This window comes from Aspergillus sclerotioniger, assembly GCF_003184525.1.
Source record: "Aspergillus sclerotioniger CBS 115572 chromosome Unknown BO94scaffold_27, whole genome shotgun sequence".
In the NCBI taxonomy this organism is placed as follows: Eukaryota; Fungi; Ascomycota; class Eurotiomycetes; order Eurotiales; family Aspergillaceae; genus Aspergillus; species Aspergillus sclerotioniger.
This window is the reverse complement of record NW_020291017.1, coordinates 366,503-384,070: the sequence shown is the minus strand read 5'-3', so window position 1 is coordinate 384,070 and position 17,568 is coordinate 366,503. Positions and strand designations below refer to the sequence as shown.

Below are 17,568 nucleotides of genomic sequence, written 5' to 3'. Positions count from 1 at the left end.
TCCAGCATTGGTAAATCAAGATCGCATGTAATACAGCGCTATGTATGAGAAGCCTGCGATTAATATTCCACGTCAACGCCGACTGAAGTGAGGTGACCCATGAAAAAGAACAAACAGTCAACAGTACAGAGCAGCCGTGCGGCAGAAGTAGAAAATGACTGCCAAGTCAAACATTGGCAAGAAACCGGTCGCTTGGAGTGATTGACGTTGGCTTTCCGATATCAAGCCTAGTGGCAATTGAATTGCGAGACGCGCCCGTTATTAGTTAATGGGAACCAGATTGGTGAGTAAGTGACATCGGGGTGGAGACCGGACGAGGGTTGTCGGGATGCGCGCCCTGATAAGCCTCGCGCTCAACTGCCAAGCAAGACAGGTGCTACTGGGCTTCATGAGACCCCGACTCGATACGTCTACCGCTAGTCTAGATGACTGTCACTTACTTGCATCTTCCACGTTGAGCTACCGAGTCCGCTGCCCTGCATTGTTGCGGTGGTGCCTTAATTGGGCGATCTGGATAACACTACACGGGGATGGGGCCCTCCTAGATTTTAGGGAGGCCCATCCATGGTCAGAACTCAGAAGCTGCCGGCCCCATTGTTGGCCTGCTGCAGACTGGTTCTTGGTCACCACGCAGTGACCTATGACACAAGGTTGCTCCCAGCACGGACCGGGCATGACTATAAAGAGACTAAAGGATGAACGGTCAAATCCCGCTACGGCATACGAGTCCCACCGTATCCTTTTAGCTGGATAGATACTCATCAGCTGTCGTTGATCTGCATTCAAAATTGGACTGGGATGGACAACAAGTCAGGTTCCTCTGCATAACTGCCAGGAGGGTTGTTTCCTGATCTACCCCGGGACCCTCAATTACTCCAGACGGGGAGAAACTGGAGTAATCCTGAACGTCACCACCGTCTGAATAAGCATCCCCACTGCGGGATGGGTAAACACGGATGCTGCAAACGCCAGGCAGAGAATCACACCAACGTCAGAGTTCTGAAAACAACCGGCTCCACTTGAAGAGAGGAGAAGTTTTGCGATTAGAGGATCGCTACATGAATCATAGCCAGCAGCCTTGTCAATTGTCAAACGTAGGGCGGGGGCCCAGGCTCGGTTCCGAGTGCCGCCCGTGCCGGTTTGCCGATTTAACTTTGTTTCGCTTCCAGAACGTGGCCCATTTTTTGCTTTTTCTGCTTTTGTTTTGCTTTTTAGGTAGCCATGCTGATTCTTGGGGGTCATAGGCAACGGCCCGTGTTCCCATGTCAACCATGATAGGTCACTTTGCTGTAGTTCAGCGTGGAGTTGGGCTATCAGCAACGGGATTCTTTCTGATAGGAGAGATACATAACATGACTGGATGAGAAAAGACTCACTGCACGGGCCACTCAGCGATAACTTGCTTATTGCTTAGGGGGAAAGGTGGTGATAACTAAGAGTGAACCTTTTCACTCCGACTACTGCTAGGCTGCTGCCTACTGATTAGGACAGGATTGTCCCTTGCAGCTGATAGCGAATCAGCGATATTACCATTGTCCCTTGTGTAACCTTTGTATCTCTACCACATCATTTGAGCTCGGAACTCGGAAATAGGCACGACCCACCTTCGGAAAGAACTGCAAAGGGCTGTTCCTGACAGCCCTGATTATAAGAACCATTTGACCTGCCTAATCTTCTGGGGTGATCTAGCTGCCAAAGATCGGTGCATATCATACTGATGGACTGTGTGGTTGACCGTCTGTGGCGTACGGAGTACTTGTCCACCATCTACGGATTGAGATCCCTTGACTGCACACACTACGTACTAGTAGGTACTGGCATCTGCAGTACCCCCTAAAAGACTGACCTTTCATCAACCAATGACCACTCCTTTTCTGGCTTTGACCGTCGCTCAATTTCCTTGGGATGTCGTCTACTTTGACTACTCCGTCCTTGTGAAACCACGGGAGCCAATCGGCCATTTCTGCGTGCTTTGGTTCCCCGCACAAGGCTGCCATCGATGCATCTCAGCCATTAAGTCTTACATTATTGAGGGACTCCTTTGCCCATTGAGTGATTGCCTGGTGGACCCCGGTTTAGCCGAGGCAGCGAATGGGCCCGTTCGCTTCGGTCTGGATCCGTTCATGGTTGGATCATGGTTCGATCGTTGATACTATTAATACCGCGGTCTCCTCGCAACTCCTAGATCTCACTAACATCCCATTCTTCGGTTAAACAGCATCGTAACATGGAAAGAATTGGTTAATTGGGATCGCACCCTCCCCCCAACCCGGATCTAACCCTTGTAATCCGTCTGCCTGGCTGCTTTCAGCATGTTTCCAGAAATTGCAGCGGTCTCCGGACTGGTCCTCCTCTACCTCTACCATGTTAATCGTGGTATGAATCATATGCCGGATGACATCCTCCGCTTGACGCCTCATCGGTGGACAACCGAGGAAATCCAAGCCGCGTATGAGGAAGCCATCCGCAACCCAGTCGACGTGCGGAAAAGTCTTCCTCCGACGCAGAATCGGCGGTATATCGTGGTTGGCGGGTCAGGTAAGTCCTACAATGTGACTGGCTCTGTGTCAATTGTCTCAACCCAAGCTAATAACCCCAGGTCTCGTGGGAAGTTGGATGGCGAGACATCTGCTCATGCGCGGCGAAGACCCCTCAGCTATCCGTATCCTGGACCTTGCAGTCCCTCCTCGCGATCTCCTCAATCAGGGCATTGCTTTCGTCAAGACAGACATTACCGACGAGAAGGCTGCGATTGATGCCTTTGCACAACCCTGGCCTGAATCCGTGGCCGATCAACCCTTGACCGTTTTCCACAACGCCGCTGTAATCAGGCCCGGCGAGCGCCACAAGGCTTTCCTTCCCCGCTGCCGCAATGTCAATGTCAACGGCACCGTGAACGTGCTGAATGCTGCAAAGAAAGCCGGAGCAAGCTGTTTCGTCTCGACATCCTCCGGCTCCATCTGTATCCACCGTCCCTCCTTCTGGATTGCTCCGTGGCACAAGACCCCCAAGAACTTCGTCCAGGTCATCAACGACTCCCACCCCGTCCCCCAAACCCACGACCAATTCTTCAGCAATTACGCCGCCTCCAAAGCCGAAGCCGAGCGCATTGTTCGCGCAGCCGATGACCCCAGCAACAACTTCCGCACGGGATGCATCCGCCCCGCCAACGGCATCTATGGCATCGGTGACACGGACGGTTCCCTCACAGGATCCTATCTACGCAACGGCGGCAGCCCAAGGTACTACCCCCAAACCCCCTTAAATCAGCCTCTGATCCATACGTATTCTCTCTAACACCCATCCACCCAGCTGGCTCTCCAACATCGTACACAACTTCGTCAGCGCCGAAAACGTCTCCATCGCCCACCTCGCCTACGAACACTGTCTCATCAACAACCACACCAACAACCTGCCCAACATCGGCGGCCAAGCCTTCCTAATCACCGACCCCAACCCACCCCCCACCTACCGCGACATCTACCTCCTCATGCACACGCTTTCCAAAACCCCCGCCAATTTCCCCCCTATCCCCGCCGTCCCGTTCCTCCTTCTTTCATATCTTTCTGAATGGTATGCGTTGCTGCAGTGTTGGTATGCTTCGTGGCTGCCTCGTCTCTCGGAAACTATGGAGAAGTTGCAGCCGGGTTTGTTTGGGATTATCTGTGTGCACTTTGTGGTGGATGATGGGCGGGCTCGCATGGCGCCGGCACAGGGCGGGTTGGGCTATGTGTCCCCGATTACGACGTTGTATGGGATGTGTAAGGATTTGGAGGCTTGGAATGAGAAAGTTGGTGGTAAGGGGGTGGGTGGGATTGGGGAGGGAGGGGAAGGGGGTGTTGTTGTGCAGAAGGAGAAGATGTGATTATGATTTTTGGAGTGGATTGTAGATTAGGATCTGTGTGGTTGTACTGTATATTGTAGGGATAGAGTTGACGTTCCCGTTGAATTCTTGTTTAGATACGGTGATTTAATTTAATATATACCATACCTGTATATTCAACTCAACTGAACTACTTCTCTGATAGGTAAGTTCTGGGTATCTTCTTTGATTCGACTGGTGATTGAAAATACTTCAGTCTTCCTGTTCTTTTTACTAATCGTGGGGACAGGACTTGTTCCTTCGCATAGTAGCAATTGTGCAAGACGTATATTCGACTCAACTGCTATTTTTATCCTATACTAAATACCCCCCCCCCCACCCAATAAGTAACTCACAACCTCGACAACCACGTCACCTCCCCAGGAGCATGATACTCCGGCACCTTCATATCCAAATCCTTACCCGAATATCCCAGATCCTCGGCTGTCAACACAGCACATTTCTCTCCGATGAGGAGGGCCGTCTATCACAGACATATTAGCATAATATTCTCCCCCCTTACCCTATACCCCATACCACCTAGCCTAGAAAAAAAGAAACAGGGTAGAAAGGTATACATACACTGTACGTATTACACCCCACATTGTCAGGACAGATGGAGAGATCGGCTACTTTCAGTCCTTCTACTCCATGAACGTTTAGGCGTTCGTCGACGACACCACCGTGTGGGGTGAGAGCGTTTCCTTGGCGGGGGGCCATGCTGCATGTACCCAGGGAGTGCCAGGTTGTTTCGACGTGGCGTTGGACTTTGTTTGGTGTTTAGTTAGTTGGGGTTCGTTTGGATAGGGTGAATTGAGGTGAGGGTAGGGTAGGATTAAGCTAAATTGGGGAGGAGGAGGTATAGGAGGTAGGAGGTATAGGGGATAAGAGGAATAAACGCACCCCACTTCTCGATATGTTCAATATCCTTCTTACTATACTGCAACGACTCCCGAGTCTCCTGCTTATTAGAGTTGAGCATCGTTGGGGAAGCAGGCGAAGTGCCCGGTTCAAGAGGCTGGGACCAAGAACCTATAAAATATCTCAATGAGTATACTACCATCCAGAAGAAAGAAGAAGGGGGGGGGGGGGGGGGGGCTACCATGTTGAATCCCCGCAGAAATATGATTCGGACCAGCATATGCCTTCGTAGTGGCTAGGTCAAGATCAAAGGCTCGCGCAGGCGAATCGAAGGAAAAGTGCGGATGCATGCCGGTCACCTCGCCCGCATAGGCATTCATGCGTCGGGCAGTTTCGCGCGACTTGATGTATCCCCAGACCATTGGGGCCATGTCGCGTTTGTCGTTCATGAAGCCGGCGTCGAAGTCGGGGCTTTCGTAGGGATCGGCGGATTGGATGTGGGTGAAGCCTCGGGAGAAGGGGTATTCCTGTGCTGTTTGTTAGTGGGGATGGAGCAAGTTGGGGAAGAGAGGGGAGAGGAATGCAGACGAGGAAGTGGAACATGGTGAAGAACTTGCCCGGGGGCATCAGCATATGGTCGCCGAACCAGCTGGGAGAGTTAGTGGTGAATACTTGTAGGTGGAGAGGATCGAGATTACCCGGCTATCACAGAGTAATGCATCACTGGCTTGTCCGGCTTGTTCTTAAAGTAACTCTCCCATCCCTTGTAAAAGTCGTTGGTTGGCCAGGTCTTCATCTCCTCGAGCTCCTTTGCATCGGGGCGGATCTTCACCCCCGCATCAATGCCGTTGGTCGCTAGAGGCCCCGTGCCTTTGATGTTCCATTCCTCAAACACTTTCTTCTGCACCTCTGGGTCTCCGCGGACAAAATCATCAAAGGACTCGACGTCTGGTTTGGCCCGGTAGACGGAAAAGGTCAGGTAGTGGTCCTGGAAGTTACGGCCAACACCTGGTAGATTCACCAGGGGCTGCACGCCAGCGCGACGGAGTTTCTCGGGGTCACCAACACCCGATCTCTGAAGGATGAGAGGGGAGCTAAGGGTGCCGCCGCTGATGATGATCTGCTTGCGGGCCCTGAAGACCGTCCGTTGGGGATCGCGGCCTGCGAGCGGCTTGGTGGGAACGGTTGTGACGCCAACGGCGCGGCCGTTCTCAATGATCACTTTGTCGACCTTGGTGTTGCACTTGAGGTGCAGATTACTATACTTGGCCCGGGTGCTATGGACATACGCATGGGCTGAGTCACTACGACGGCCTGATGACTGTTAGTGGGATTTTGGATGGGTGATGATAGCCATACCAGTGTCGCGGTTGATCCATTTCAGCCAGTGCTCGGCTCCGTGGCTGCATGTATAGTCAGCAAGGCGTCGCGTATAGGCCTACATCACAAGCTTACCCTGTCTTCAGATCCTGCAAATCATCCGTGACAGGAATATCCTGCGACTCTGCAGCACGCAAAAAGTCCTGCGTGATGGGATACGTGTAGTTCCCGAACGAGACCTTGATGGGCCCTTCAAAGCCATGGACATCCCGGTTATTGCAGGCTCGCTGGTACGTCTCATGCTTCTTCATCAAGGGCAGCAGCTCATCAGTCGTCCAGCCCTTGGCCTGGAAATCATCATAATCGGAGGCAGAAGCCCGGGTGTACATCTGACCTGTTAGCTTTACTCTAGTCGTGGACAGGAGCATCCTACCATGAAGTTGACGGAGCTGCCTCCGCCGAGAACATGGGCACAAGGCACAATAGCTCGCCGTCCATCCAGCCATTCCGAGGGCCGGGAGTAGTAGAAAGAGGCTGTCTTGGAGTCCAGCTTCATGTTCCGGGGGTAGATGCCCGGACGATAGACCCTGACTTGGTTAGGACTGAGTGCTACATGGGATAGAACCTACCATGGGTTGTTCAAGTTGTCTTCACCCGCTTCGATCAGCAGAACCTGGAGATTCCGGCCCAGGTTGGCAAGACGACCGGCAATGACGCAGCCGGTGCTTCCACCACCGCAGACGATAATGTCGACTTCATCTGGGATGGTCATGGTGGATTGTTTCGCTTGATAGGATTGGGAGTCAAAAGAGGTGCGGAGGTGCGATTCTCAGAATGAGAATCTGGACATTGAGCCAGATGAGAGGGTTTATATACCCTAACCCGGTAAGACTACGCAGCACCTCCTCACCAGGCAACCACCCCGCACGGTTATGTACGTCCCCTCTCGCATACGAGCCCTGGCAAGGATACCGACCAGGCATTGGCCGTCGAGGTCATACAAGGGACAAAGAATCCGGGATGGTGATATGGTACATGGCACCGTGCCTATGATGTTGAATACAAAAGTACAGACGTTGCTGCAGATTCCCCGCACGTCGAGAGGGGGTGATGCATAGTGCATGCAGTGCGTTGTCAGAGATAGATGATATGAAGATAGATTAATCTAAGTACAGGAACAATATGCGGGAGCCTGTGACGGACACATAGTGTTCTGTCCGCCGTGGATGGCGACTGATTTCAACCAGGCGGAGACAATTCACTAGCAAAAACAATCGAGCAGCTCCAGATCAATCGCACCGAATCTCAGCAACAGGCTGCGTACTTGTACGGGTCAGCTGGGAGCTCGGAGGGAACCATCCAATGGTAGGCCTCGCGGCAGCTGGGATACAAAGAGGAACCCGGCAACATGCCGAACGCATCACCAATGCGCATTGGCCGGATAGCCACGGACGGAAAAATTGCTCCTCAGCACAGTCATCCTAGGCATTAATTGCTTTCATTATGCGGAGCCGTCTTGCCGACGTCTGAGCTGTCGCAGTGGTGACGATGTTCCAAGGTCTCGACTTTGCGGTGGTGCGGGGAACGACAAGAGCTGAGCTTCCCCGCCTGCCGGCATCGCCACCATCATATCCGAACGCCAATGATGATCCCCGCTAATTTTGGCGTCGTCTTATATGAGACGAATGCAGCATCTTCTTTGTCGTATCCAAATTAGGGCCAGCCCCAAGACACTGGGCAACTCGCCGCTCAGCAGACTAGTTCTACCAGGTGGATCCCCTTTCACCTGGCAAACAGTGCGACTCCGTACACCCCAGCCGAGTAGGTCCATCCCGGCAATAGGTTGTCGGAGATGCTTTACTGCGCATGCTGCTGCGCCAGTTGGCGCCTTTGCTCAAGGATCTGCATACGCAGGCCCTCTGCAGCCAATTCCACATCGAGAATGGCACCAACGCCTCGTCTCCATGACTCCTCCAACCCCACAATCTCCCCCTTGTGGGCTTCCTGGGCGAGCTTTCTCTCCTTGTTCACCGTGTCCGCAGCCTCCTTCACTTCGGCCAGCTCCTTCTCAAGCCCCCGTAGTATGTCTTCCAGCTGGGAATTGCCAATAAGCCAAGCATTCTTTCCGTTCTCCTCCAGCAGTGCCAGGTTCTCGTGTCTCATCGATAGATGGGAGCTGGCGGTGTAAGCCTTTTGCAATGTCCGTTTCCATCCTTCAAGGTCGGGTGTTCCATCTGAGGATTTAGCAGGCGCCTCGGGGGCTTCATAGCGGGAGAGGTCGATTCCGCCAGCCCAGGGCAATCCAGCCGCCTTGCGGTCAACCTCCTGCTGGATGAGGGGGGATAGCCTTGTCTCAGGAAAGGCCGGAATGGACGAATGAATGGTGGTCCGAGACTCCAACGGGAGTTCCGCAGCGATTAGCTTTTCTGCAGCTGCTCGCGCCTGGGTAGAAGGCTCCGGTTCGATGTCTAGTCTCACGCGTTAGACAGATGGTTTTAGTAGAGGTAAGGCAGCTTACAAGGAAGGGAATCATGGGATTCGTTGATAAGAGGCATGTTGACAGAGACCTATGTCCGCAAGATGAATAGTGAGAACCTAAAGCCGGGGTAATCGCTGGGTGAATCGCATCACAGCACCTCGCGATCGCATCAGCTTTTGCCCGGACACAGGAGGGCGGTGAGAGTGGCTGACTCAGCGGGTTCTGCCACGCATGATCCGGGGTCACGGGCCTTACCGTTTTGGGCAGCCCAAGTATAGAGCTCGCCGACCCGAGGCATTCTTCTTTCATATTCATCCTGCACGCGATCATTCTTCTCGAGTGTTGTCTTTAGGCAAGACGGGCCTCACATCCTTTGTTTAATTAAAGAATCAGCCTAGGCCTCGCTACCTAGAATGTGTTCATGCGATCGACATGGCTCCCTGCTACCCTGTACCCTGTGACATCCTGTGCTGATTTCTGACTGGTCAGTCCCCCGCCATGGCATCCATTGACAGCAACCATGATGACTCAACCATCACCAGAGTCCTTCATCTCAGCGCAGTATTCGGCCTCAGAATCCCCTTGTCAAGCTATGCGGGGCGACGAGAGCATCCCTGATCGAGCCTAGCCGCGGAGGACAACAGGACGAGCCGGACCCTTCCTGCTACATTCCAGTCGCCTTCACACCAATCGCGCCTCTTCCGCCGTCCGTTTTCAAGGCTCCAGGACGCTGCAGTGTCATCACCGGCACCCTTTTCCAAATTAGCCGGTCATGCCTTGTGATAGCCCCTGCCTCGGTCGGTTCTTGCAATAAGAACCTTGCATTCCCGTGGCCAACCTGAGAACGTCCTGGTGCTCTAACGACCCAGAGCATATCGCATATCTCGCGGAATGGCCAATATTAGGCTTGGCGTGGCTCTGGCCAGCAGCTTAGCAACGGCTCTTGTGTTTCTGCAACTCTTCTCGTTGGTTCAGAACCATTACCAGCCACTCGATATCGGTGCACAGCCTAAGTGGGTACACAGAGCGGCTGCTACTACGGCGGATGATGATGGCATCTTCCTGCTAGGGGCAGGAAAGGCGGATATAACGGGGTAATACTCCTGTCCTCAGGACCGCATCCACGTTGCTAATCCGTCTACCAGGCCCGTTGTCGAGCTAGGGCTTAATGGCTATGCTAACCTGGATCAGATTGGGACTGGTCTTCGGCAGAGAATCTATTCTCGTGCTTTCATTGTTGCGGATGCCAATAGTCCAGATGACACCTTTATCTATTTAGTCGTGGATGCCCAGTCGGGTGACACTGCTGTACGACATGGCGTGCTTGAGGGTCTTGCTAGCCTAGGGGGCGACTATGCTCGGTACACCGAGCAAAATGTTGCCCTTACTGGAACTCACTCTCATTCCGGCCCGGGAGCCTGGATGAATTATCTTCTTCCTCAGATCCCTACGAAAGGGTTTGATAAACAAAGCTACCAGGCGCTTGTCGATGGTGTTATTCTTTCTATCCAGCGAGCTCATGAGAGTCTGGCGCCTGGGCGTCTGAGCTTTGGGTCAATAGACCTAGAAAATGCCAATATCAATCGAAGCCCCTACGCCTATGATGCCAATCCCGCGGAAGAAAAAGCACGGTACTCGGCAAACGTGGATAAGACGCTGACCCTTCTGAGATTTGATCGGGAATCCGACAACAAGACCACGGCTGTGCTCACCTTCTTCCCGGTCCATGGCACATCCCTGTACGAAAACAATACCCTGATCACTGGAGATAACAAGGGAGTTGCCGCTTGGCTCTTCGAGAGAAGTGTCCAGAGCGACCAAAGGTTTGCGGATGACTTTGTCGCAGGCTTCTCTCAGTCGAATGTCGGCGATACCAGTCCGAATGTCCTGGGTGCTTGGTGTGAGGATGGCACTGGACAGGAATGTAAATACTCGGACAGCACGTGTGGTGGAAAGACAGAAGACTGCCACGGCCGTGGACCCTTTTTCCGCGAGAAGGACAACGGCGCAAAGAGCTGCTTCGAGATCGGACGGCTGCAGTACGCAGCTGCGAAAGAATTGTACGGTCAACTGGATTCTAATCCTGTTCGGATCCTTTCCAGCACCGGCGTCCGCTCTTTCCATGTATACCAGGACTTGTCCAACTACACCTTCCAATCACCGTTCAATGGTAGCACCCTGAAGACATGCCCGGCAGCGTTGGGATTCTCCTTCGCAGCAGGCACCACGGACGGGCCAGGAGTGATGGATTTCACTCAGAATGGCACCGGCCCAGCTGATTCCAATCCTCTGTGGTACGTTGCGCGCGCGTTCGTTCATCAACCATCGAAAGAACAGCAGGCGTGCCAAGCGCCAAAAGAGGTCCTTCTTGACGTCGGGCCAATCACACAACCGTATGCCTGGACACCAAATATTGTGGACATTCAGCTCCTGAGGGTGGGCCAGCTATTCATCATCATCTCTACAAGCGAGGCTACAACCATGTCGGGGCGGCGGTGGAAAGAAGCCATTGCCCAGTCAGCCACTGATGTTCTTTCGGTCGCCGAACCACTCGTAGTTCTGGGGGCACCGTCCAATAGTTATGCTCATTACGTTGCTACGGAGGAGGAATACGGAGTGCAGCGCTACGAGGGGGCCTCGACCCTGTATGGCCCCAGCACACTTGCGGCGTATGTCAACCTGACCCTTATGTATCTGCCATACCTCGGACAATCGCCCAAGGCGTCTAGTTTACCGTCATTGTCATCCGGCGTGGCGCCTCCTATCAACACCAACAATTCACTGAGCTTTATCCCCTCGGTGGTATATGATGGCTCGCCTGTGGGCAAAGCATTTGGGGATGTTGTATCCTCGGCAGCCAATATCACCTATGGGCCGGGGGATGTCGTGAGCGTCACGTTTGTGGGAGCCAACCCCCGAAACAACTTGCGCTTGGAGTCCAATTTTGCGGCCGTGGAGAAGTACAACTCCGGTAACGGATCATGGGAGGCTGTGCGCACCGACAGTGATTGGAACCTTCTGTATAATTGGGAGAGGACGAGTACCATCCTTGGATACAGCGAGGTGACGCTCCAGTGGCAGATAGAGGATGAGTATTACAGTACTGGAAACCCCAATCCTGTGGAGGGCGGGACTTATCGGTTCCACTATTATGGCGATTCGAAGACTGTGTTGGGCAAGATATCATCCTTCGAAGGGATTAGCGAGGCGTTTACGGTCGCAGTCAGCTGAAGTCATTATGGATTGGTTGAGAGTCTCCATCCGGTAATGACTTTGGGGCTTGGGCCGTGCATCACTGCTATAGCATGGGAATATAAGCAATCCAATTTCATCGTGTGCGTAGCTCCTCCAATGATTGTCTAGCCATGGCTCAAGGTGGTGGCTTAGCATCTCCGTGAGGCGTTTCCCCGACCGCAGGAATGTATTGGAGGGCCTGACCAGCTCCATTTTGCTTCAGCGGTCTGCAGAACAGAGCGGGATTGCCAATGGATCGGGTGGGTGCTGCAAACCTGCAACATCCTGGAGCCGTTCTTTGTCGCGCGCCAACTCGACTCGCGACAGCCAACCGTTCCAGTGCCCACCACCAGCCAGTCTACGCCAGTCCCACCACCGCAGGCACCTCGCTGGTAGGTTTCATGTCAAGCTGCAGACAATGACGGCCCAGGCCGTGCTTAAACTAAATAAAGAGGCCGATGCTCTCGTGGCCCGCTGCCTTCTTAAAGCTCTCTTTTGCCGCCGCTCTCATTCGCTCCCACCGTCTTTCTCTCCAATTTTTCTCTCCTTCTTCCTAATAGTATTGTTCTTCTTCCCTTTCTCGTTCGCTTCTTTCATTGTCTCTTAATAGCTCACGCAAAGATGAATCACTATCTCTGAACTTGCCGAGTCATGCCCGTCCAGCTTGACAATTATTTATACTGGCATCCTCTCTTTCACTGCTAGTCTATTGCATCATACTTCATAATCTCCAGCAGAACGCAGAATGTCTATTCTCCACGTGATCCTCTTGGTTCATTTCTTTGTCTTTACCTGCGCGGCTGGCCCGATCGCTCTTTTGGCTCCCAAGATCAGACACCTCGAGTCACTCGCTCCATCCCCTTCGCTTACTACCCCCTATGTGCACGTTGCCAGTCATATTGTCGACGAAGCTGCTGGCGATGATGACGATGGTGGCGACGCATTGACCGTGATTCCTGTAACACCGTCCAGCCTCCCTCAAGCTGCACACACCACCACCGAGCCGCTGTCCAGCTCAAGTGCAGTGGTTCCAGCACCATCTACATCCCATTCTACTCGGGTTGAACCAATTACTCCGGCTGAATCTTCTTCTGCGAATGCAGCCTCGCCTAGTACCTTGTCGGTAATGTCGGAGAGCACCACGGAAGCCTCATCGCCCATCCCCGAGACTATAACCCCATCATCTGCAGTCACGGTGTCACCCTCAAGTGCAGCATTAATCTCTCCGACGAAAACGTCCTCATCACACGCCTCGGACTCTATAACTTCCTCTAGTACACTTGCAGAGTCCTCCCATGTCGCTACGTTGTCCTCCTCGAGCGTTGTACCGGAGACTTCAATGAAAGCTTCGTCCTCCCACAACCCAGAGACATCGTCCTCTATTATAATACTTGAAGTATCGCCTTCCGCAGTCTCGCACTCGTCAAGTGCAACAGAGGTTCCCACAAAATCCTCATCATCCCACGTGCGAGAGACCATCGCGTCCTCTAGTAGGCCACTCCAGTCTTCTAGAGTCGCAGCCTTGTCCTCAAGCGCCGTGCCAGCGATCATTATAGATTCTTCGTCATCCCACGTGCCTCAAACTACAACGTCTAGTACGACGCTTGGAGTAATCGGGCCAATTCTGGGGGCCAGCACCAGCTCTTCCTCTTCCCCTTCCTCTACCTCTTCATCTGCCTCTTCATCCTCATCTTCTACCTCGTCCACTTCCAGTGAGAGCATAGCGACTCCAACCCTCACTTCTACCAATGATGTCTCCTCGTCTACGACTTCCATGGAAGGAAAATCAACCCTTGCGACCGTAAAAGCCACTGGCAGTGTTGAGGCTATCGCCCCAAGCTCGCAAACCCCTACGCCAACATCGCACAAGCCTTCCCCATTCATTGGCGTGACAGTGGCTGAGACCACCTCATCGTCAGGAATAGCGGATGCTAGTACAACCTCAGCCCCTACCCCAGTCGTCGTGCTGGTCACGCCTGAAGGTTCAACGACTCTGGTTGGGACGTCCTATCTGGCCCCTGATCCAGATACAATCTCCACCTCCACCCCAACTACAACCCCAGAATCCGAAGAAACAAGCACCATCCACGCAACATCAACCTCAGTCAAAACTGTCTACGTCACCATCGCCAACAAACCAACCACAACCAGCACAACCACATCCTTCGCTCAAGACTCAACATCTACCATCAACACCCCAGAGCCTGCCCCAGCATCTACAACTCAAACAGAAGCAGCAGTTACATACACACCTACATCTACATCCATAGTCACATCAACAATCATAGTGAAACTAACGCCAACTCCCACCGAACAACCCTCAACCTCTTCCACAGAAGCCGACGAAGAAACAACAACCCCAACCACAGCAGAGCCGAAAACAGCAACAATAAGCTACTCCTCCACCACCGAAACCGGCGACATCCTCAGGATTGTCCCAGTCACACCAACAGGGCATGGTTATATCACTATTACCGAGACGGAGACAAAGATGGAGACAAAGACCGTAACGGAGACAGAAACGGAGACCAAAACCGTAACGGAGAAAACCACCGAGACTGTGACTGTTTCTGAGCAAACATAACACCACATAATTGGTTTATTAATGTGCTGGATAATGTATCTCTTTCCTATGGTTGGGGATAAGAAAGGGGGCAAATAGTTGACAATGTAATTATTAGAATTGATCTGCTCGACAACAATCGCTTAGGTTCATTGTATATAGAATCCATGTATACACCGTGCAGTGATGCTTGGCGCTTAGTCATACTGCATAGTTAAGCCTCCTGGCGGCTATTTAGGGAGCTCAGCCTCTTGTACCTTACTTTCCCTTGTACTTGATCATCTCCAGAGCGTTCCAGTAACGCCTGAATGCCTAATGTCGGCTCTTTGGCGACTGGCCATGACATCGCGACGTAGTATGTTCTCCTTCGCTCAAAAGCCGCTCTGGCAGTTACCGCCCAATTCGGGGCCTCCAATTCCTCAGCAGGAACGTGTCGACGAGGAGCTTTGTCCTGCCTACAATTCCGCGGATTTCTACCCAGCAAGGCCCGGGGAAGTACGGGTCAAGAAATTCCAACTACTTACCAAGATTAGCTGGGGATCACAATCCACCGTGTGGCTCGCCCGAGACATTTCAAGGTACCCGCGCTTGCTTGCTTCATGTTGGCCTCCGAGAAACTGATCCTGGCCAAGATTCAGATGGGAATCTGAGCGAACAGTAGCCCTGAAGATAATAAATTGTAATGATGCCGATGATGTCCTGCATGAGAAGGAAATTGAAAGCCATATCGCTCAGCAAAGTCCAGAGCATCGAGGCCGCGTGATTCTACGGACGTGTTTGGATGACTTCGAGATCACTGGTCCGGAGGGAAAGCACATGTGCCTCGTATATGAACCAATGAGAGAGCCTCTCTGAATTTTACAGAGGCGCTTCGTTGATCGAAAGCTTCCTTTGCCCATTGCGAAGGCCTATATCTATTTTCTCCTTGCTGGTCTTGACTATCTCCATTCGGAATGCAAAGTTGTCCACGCGTGTGAGTGCTAATCGTAATTCCCTGCTCCCATTCTGATATTCTCTTTCAGATCTAAAGCTCGGGAATATCCTCATGAGCTTCGAAAACGAAAATATCCTTACCCGCTTCATTCAGCGACAACAACCTATGCATTCCAAGATTGATCGCGAGAGTGGCCGGACTATCTACCGCTGCCATAATGATTTCGGTGCTCTTGATGCGAAAGAAATTAAGAACATAGTTCCCATAATAGCCGATTTCGGGCTTGCGACAAGACTCAACCAGCCATCTACAAAAGACGGAATGGTGGGAGAGCAACTTGGCATTTATCCCATCCAACCAGACTACTACCGTGCTCCAGAGGTAATTCTTGGCTGCGGTTGGGATTCTAAGGCAGATATTTGGAATTTCGGCGTGCTGGTAAGACCCCCGTACTTGTTTATCTGGACATGTACAACGCTCGTGCTTTTCGTTTCCTCTCTTATGTTTGATATCGTTGGCGGGCATCATCCTAATGATGTCTTTTGGCAAGTTGTAGAATGTTCTTGGGACCAAGGAGTTATTCCAGCAGGTGCATGATACAGATGGCCATTACGACGCAAAGTCACACCTCGCTGAAATGATTTCCCTATTCGGCCCGCCCCCAAGGCATTGCTTGCGAAATCCCAGGTCATGTCCGAGCACAACTGGCCCCAGCCCGTCACGAACGACTCTGGCAAGCTCTGCAATAATTCCCAAGAATTCTTTGGTGGCCCTTTCTTTAACGCAGATGGTGGGTCGAGGAATATCCCATATGTCAACACCTGGCTTACTGACCGTTCAAGATGAATTTCGACATAATGAGTTGATTCCATCTCAAAGCTTGGAGGACAGAATCCCATTCCTTGAAGAGAAGGATCGAGAAGTATTTGTATCCTTTGTTCGACAAATGCTTACCTGGCTCCCGGAGAAGAGGAAAACAGCTCATGAATTGATGGATCACCCGTTTCTGAAACTTAGGCGCTAACAACGGCCAAATTACTTGGGGGAATCAAGCCTTACAAAGTACCCGGTTTCAGACTAGCCCTCTACATTGTCCATCAAACCCCGCTAGCATATACTACGAGTTAACTAACATAGAGCACACTCCAGTTGCAAACGAGCCAGCTGAGCTTCCATATCCAACAACGTGTGAAGCCAGCCTCTCAACCATGACGTGCTACATACACCCAGGGGTTTCAGTTGGCGCTTCGAGAATGGAAGAGCTGCATGCAGGTGGAGCCCAAAGCGAACTAGACAGTCACCATCACCAGTAGGTAGGTACATTATATGCACACGAGGCTCAAACATACAACAGTCGAGAAGAAAAAGGGAAAAAAGGGCTGCTGACCTTAGAGTGGGCGTTTAAAATCCATCCAATCAAAGACAATACAGGCAATCTGGATATCCCAGTTAGCGACAAGGTTGCACACACATCCTTCGGCGTATCCCGAGCCCCCCATTTTTATGACCACTATTCGCTCAACACTTTCCCCAAATATCTAGACTATACACACACACAGCGAAGCGGGCATTTAAAGCGATCTATGACAGATCAGGCCCCCTGCCGTCGCCAGTCCATTTAAACCACAACGCTACTAATAATATAGCAGAACCCTGGACCAGATTCCGCGGCGAAGCGCGCCGAAAGAGTGAAGAGTAGGTACTACTAGAAGCTTAGTGATTATTCCATGACTAAGTGGGTAGGTAACTAGGTAGGTAGGTACTTTGGGGAAAGGGGAAGGGGAAACTAGGTACCTATAGAATATCCACCAAATGTCAGCCTTTATGGCTTTTAGAGCATTCCTCTGTGCGATGCTATATGTGACTCGGAAGAAAAGACCCGATGAGAACGAACTGTTACTTATTGGCCTTTCTTCTTCTGCGGCCCTGTTCGTGAATCATAAAACTCACGCAAGATCATTCAGCCCTGTAGGGATTTGTTGCTAGTGTGTGCAAATGGGCCTTGCGCTATATGCAGCTTGTTGGGCCTTTTTGTGTTAAGCCCCTATCCTTTGGTACAGCAGGAGATGGCAACCGAGACTGTCGAGTCTGTCGTTTCGTTGAAGTCATTGCGAATCATGCAAGGAATCTGGCGCATCAGGATGGTAGTACGCGCGTTGGGAGGAAATGGACTAACCAGGGATGAAACTGTGAGGACGAGTGGATTCGGAGGTTGGTTGGTAATGTTTCCACCATTCGGTTATGAAGTCGGGTATACAATTCATGGCTGAATCGTCCCAGGGGGATTTCCTTTCTGGGGGCGGTCATAATTGGAA

General features: G+C 52.0%; 7 protein-coding genes across 7 annotated transcripts; 4 read left to right on the top strand and 3 right to left on the bottom strand.

Moving 5' to 3' along the window:
- Positions 1–2,312: 2,312 nt before the first annotated feature.
- BO94DRAFT_559302 (putative 3-beta hydroxysteroid dehydrogenase/isomerase family protein) lies at positions 2,313–3,865 on the top strand (the record flags this gene model as incomplete). Its single annotated transcript, XM_025614057.1, has 3 exons — positions 2,313–2,538; positions 2,600–3,242; positions 3,313–3,865. The coding sequence occupies 3 exons, from the start codon at positions 2,313–2,315 to the stop codon at positions 3,863–3,865; spliced, it is 1,422 nt and encodes a 473-aa protein (XP_025464276.1).
- Positions 3,866–4,214: 349 nt separating this feature from the next.
- Positions 4,215–6,815, bottom strand: BO94DRAFT_523550 (GMC family oxidoreductase; the record flags this gene model as incomplete). The annotated part of the gene is made up of 10 exons (XM_025610222.1): positions 4,215–4,346; positions 4,445–4,629; positions 4,766–4,894; positions 4,965–5,250; positions 5,312–5,372; positions 5,422–6,037; positions 6,083–6,126; positions 6,179–6,432; positions 6,477–6,630; positions 6,673–6,815. 10 exons carry the CDS (start codon positions 6,813–6,815, stop codon positions 4,215–4,217), a joined length of 2,004 nt encoding a protein of 667 aa, XP_025464275.1.
- A 1,085-nt stretch (positions 6,816–7,900) lies between these two features.
- Positions 7,901–8,598, bottom strand: BO94DRAFT_473454 (pre-mRNA-splicing factor SPF27 family protein; the record flags this gene model as incomplete). The annotated part of the gene is made up of 2 exons (XM_025608477.1): positions 7,901–8,511; positions 8,562–8,598. The coding sequence occupies 2 exons, from the start codon at positions 8,596–8,598 to the stop codon at positions 7,901–7,903; spliced, it is 648 nt and encodes a 215-aa protein (XP_025464274.1).
- Positions 8,599–9,546: 948 nt separating this feature from the next.
- Positions 9,547–11,854, top strand: BO94DRAFT_538337 (neutral/alkaline ceramidase). The gene has a single exon (XM_025612471.1). It carries the CDS (start codon positions 9,945–9,947, stop codon positions 11,751–11,753), a length of 1,809 nt encoding a protein of 602 aa, XP_025464273.1. The 5' UTR covers positions 9,547–9,944; the 3' UTR covers positions 11,754–11,854.
- Positions 11,855–12,734: 880 nt separating this feature from the next.
- Positions 12,735–13,307, bottom strand: BO94DRAFT_588777 (uncharacterized protein; the record flags this gene model as incomplete). Its single annotated transcript, XM_025615905.1, has 1 exon — positions 12,735–13,307. One exon carries the CDS (start codon positions 13,305–13,307, stop codon positions 12,735–12,737), a length of 573 nt encoding a protein of 190 aa, XP_025464272.1.
- Positions 13,308–13,530: 223 nt separating this feature from the next.
- On the top strand, positions 13,531–14,340 carry BO94DRAFT_588776 (uncharacterized protein; the record flags this gene model as incomplete). The annotated part of the gene is made up of 1 exon (XM_025615904.1): positions 13,531–14,340. One exon carries the CDS (start codon positions 13,531–13,533, stop codon positions 14,338–14,340), a length of 810 nt encoding a protein of 269 aa, XP_025464271.1.
- A 294-nt stretch (positions 14,341–14,634) lies between these two features.
- BO94DRAFT_559311 (putative serine/threonine-protein kinase) lies at positions 14,635–16,277 on the top strand (the record flags this gene model as incomplete). Its single annotated transcript, XM_025614058.1, has 6 exons — positions 14,635–14,897; positions 14,952–15,144; positions 15,184–15,292; positions 15,342–15,691; positions 15,920–16,043; positions 16,096–16,277. 6 exons carry the CDS (start codon positions 14,635–14,637, stop codon positions 16,275–16,277), a joined length of 1,221 nt encoding a protein of 406 aa, XP_025464270.1.
- Positions 16,278–17,568: the final 1,291 nt, after the last annotated feature.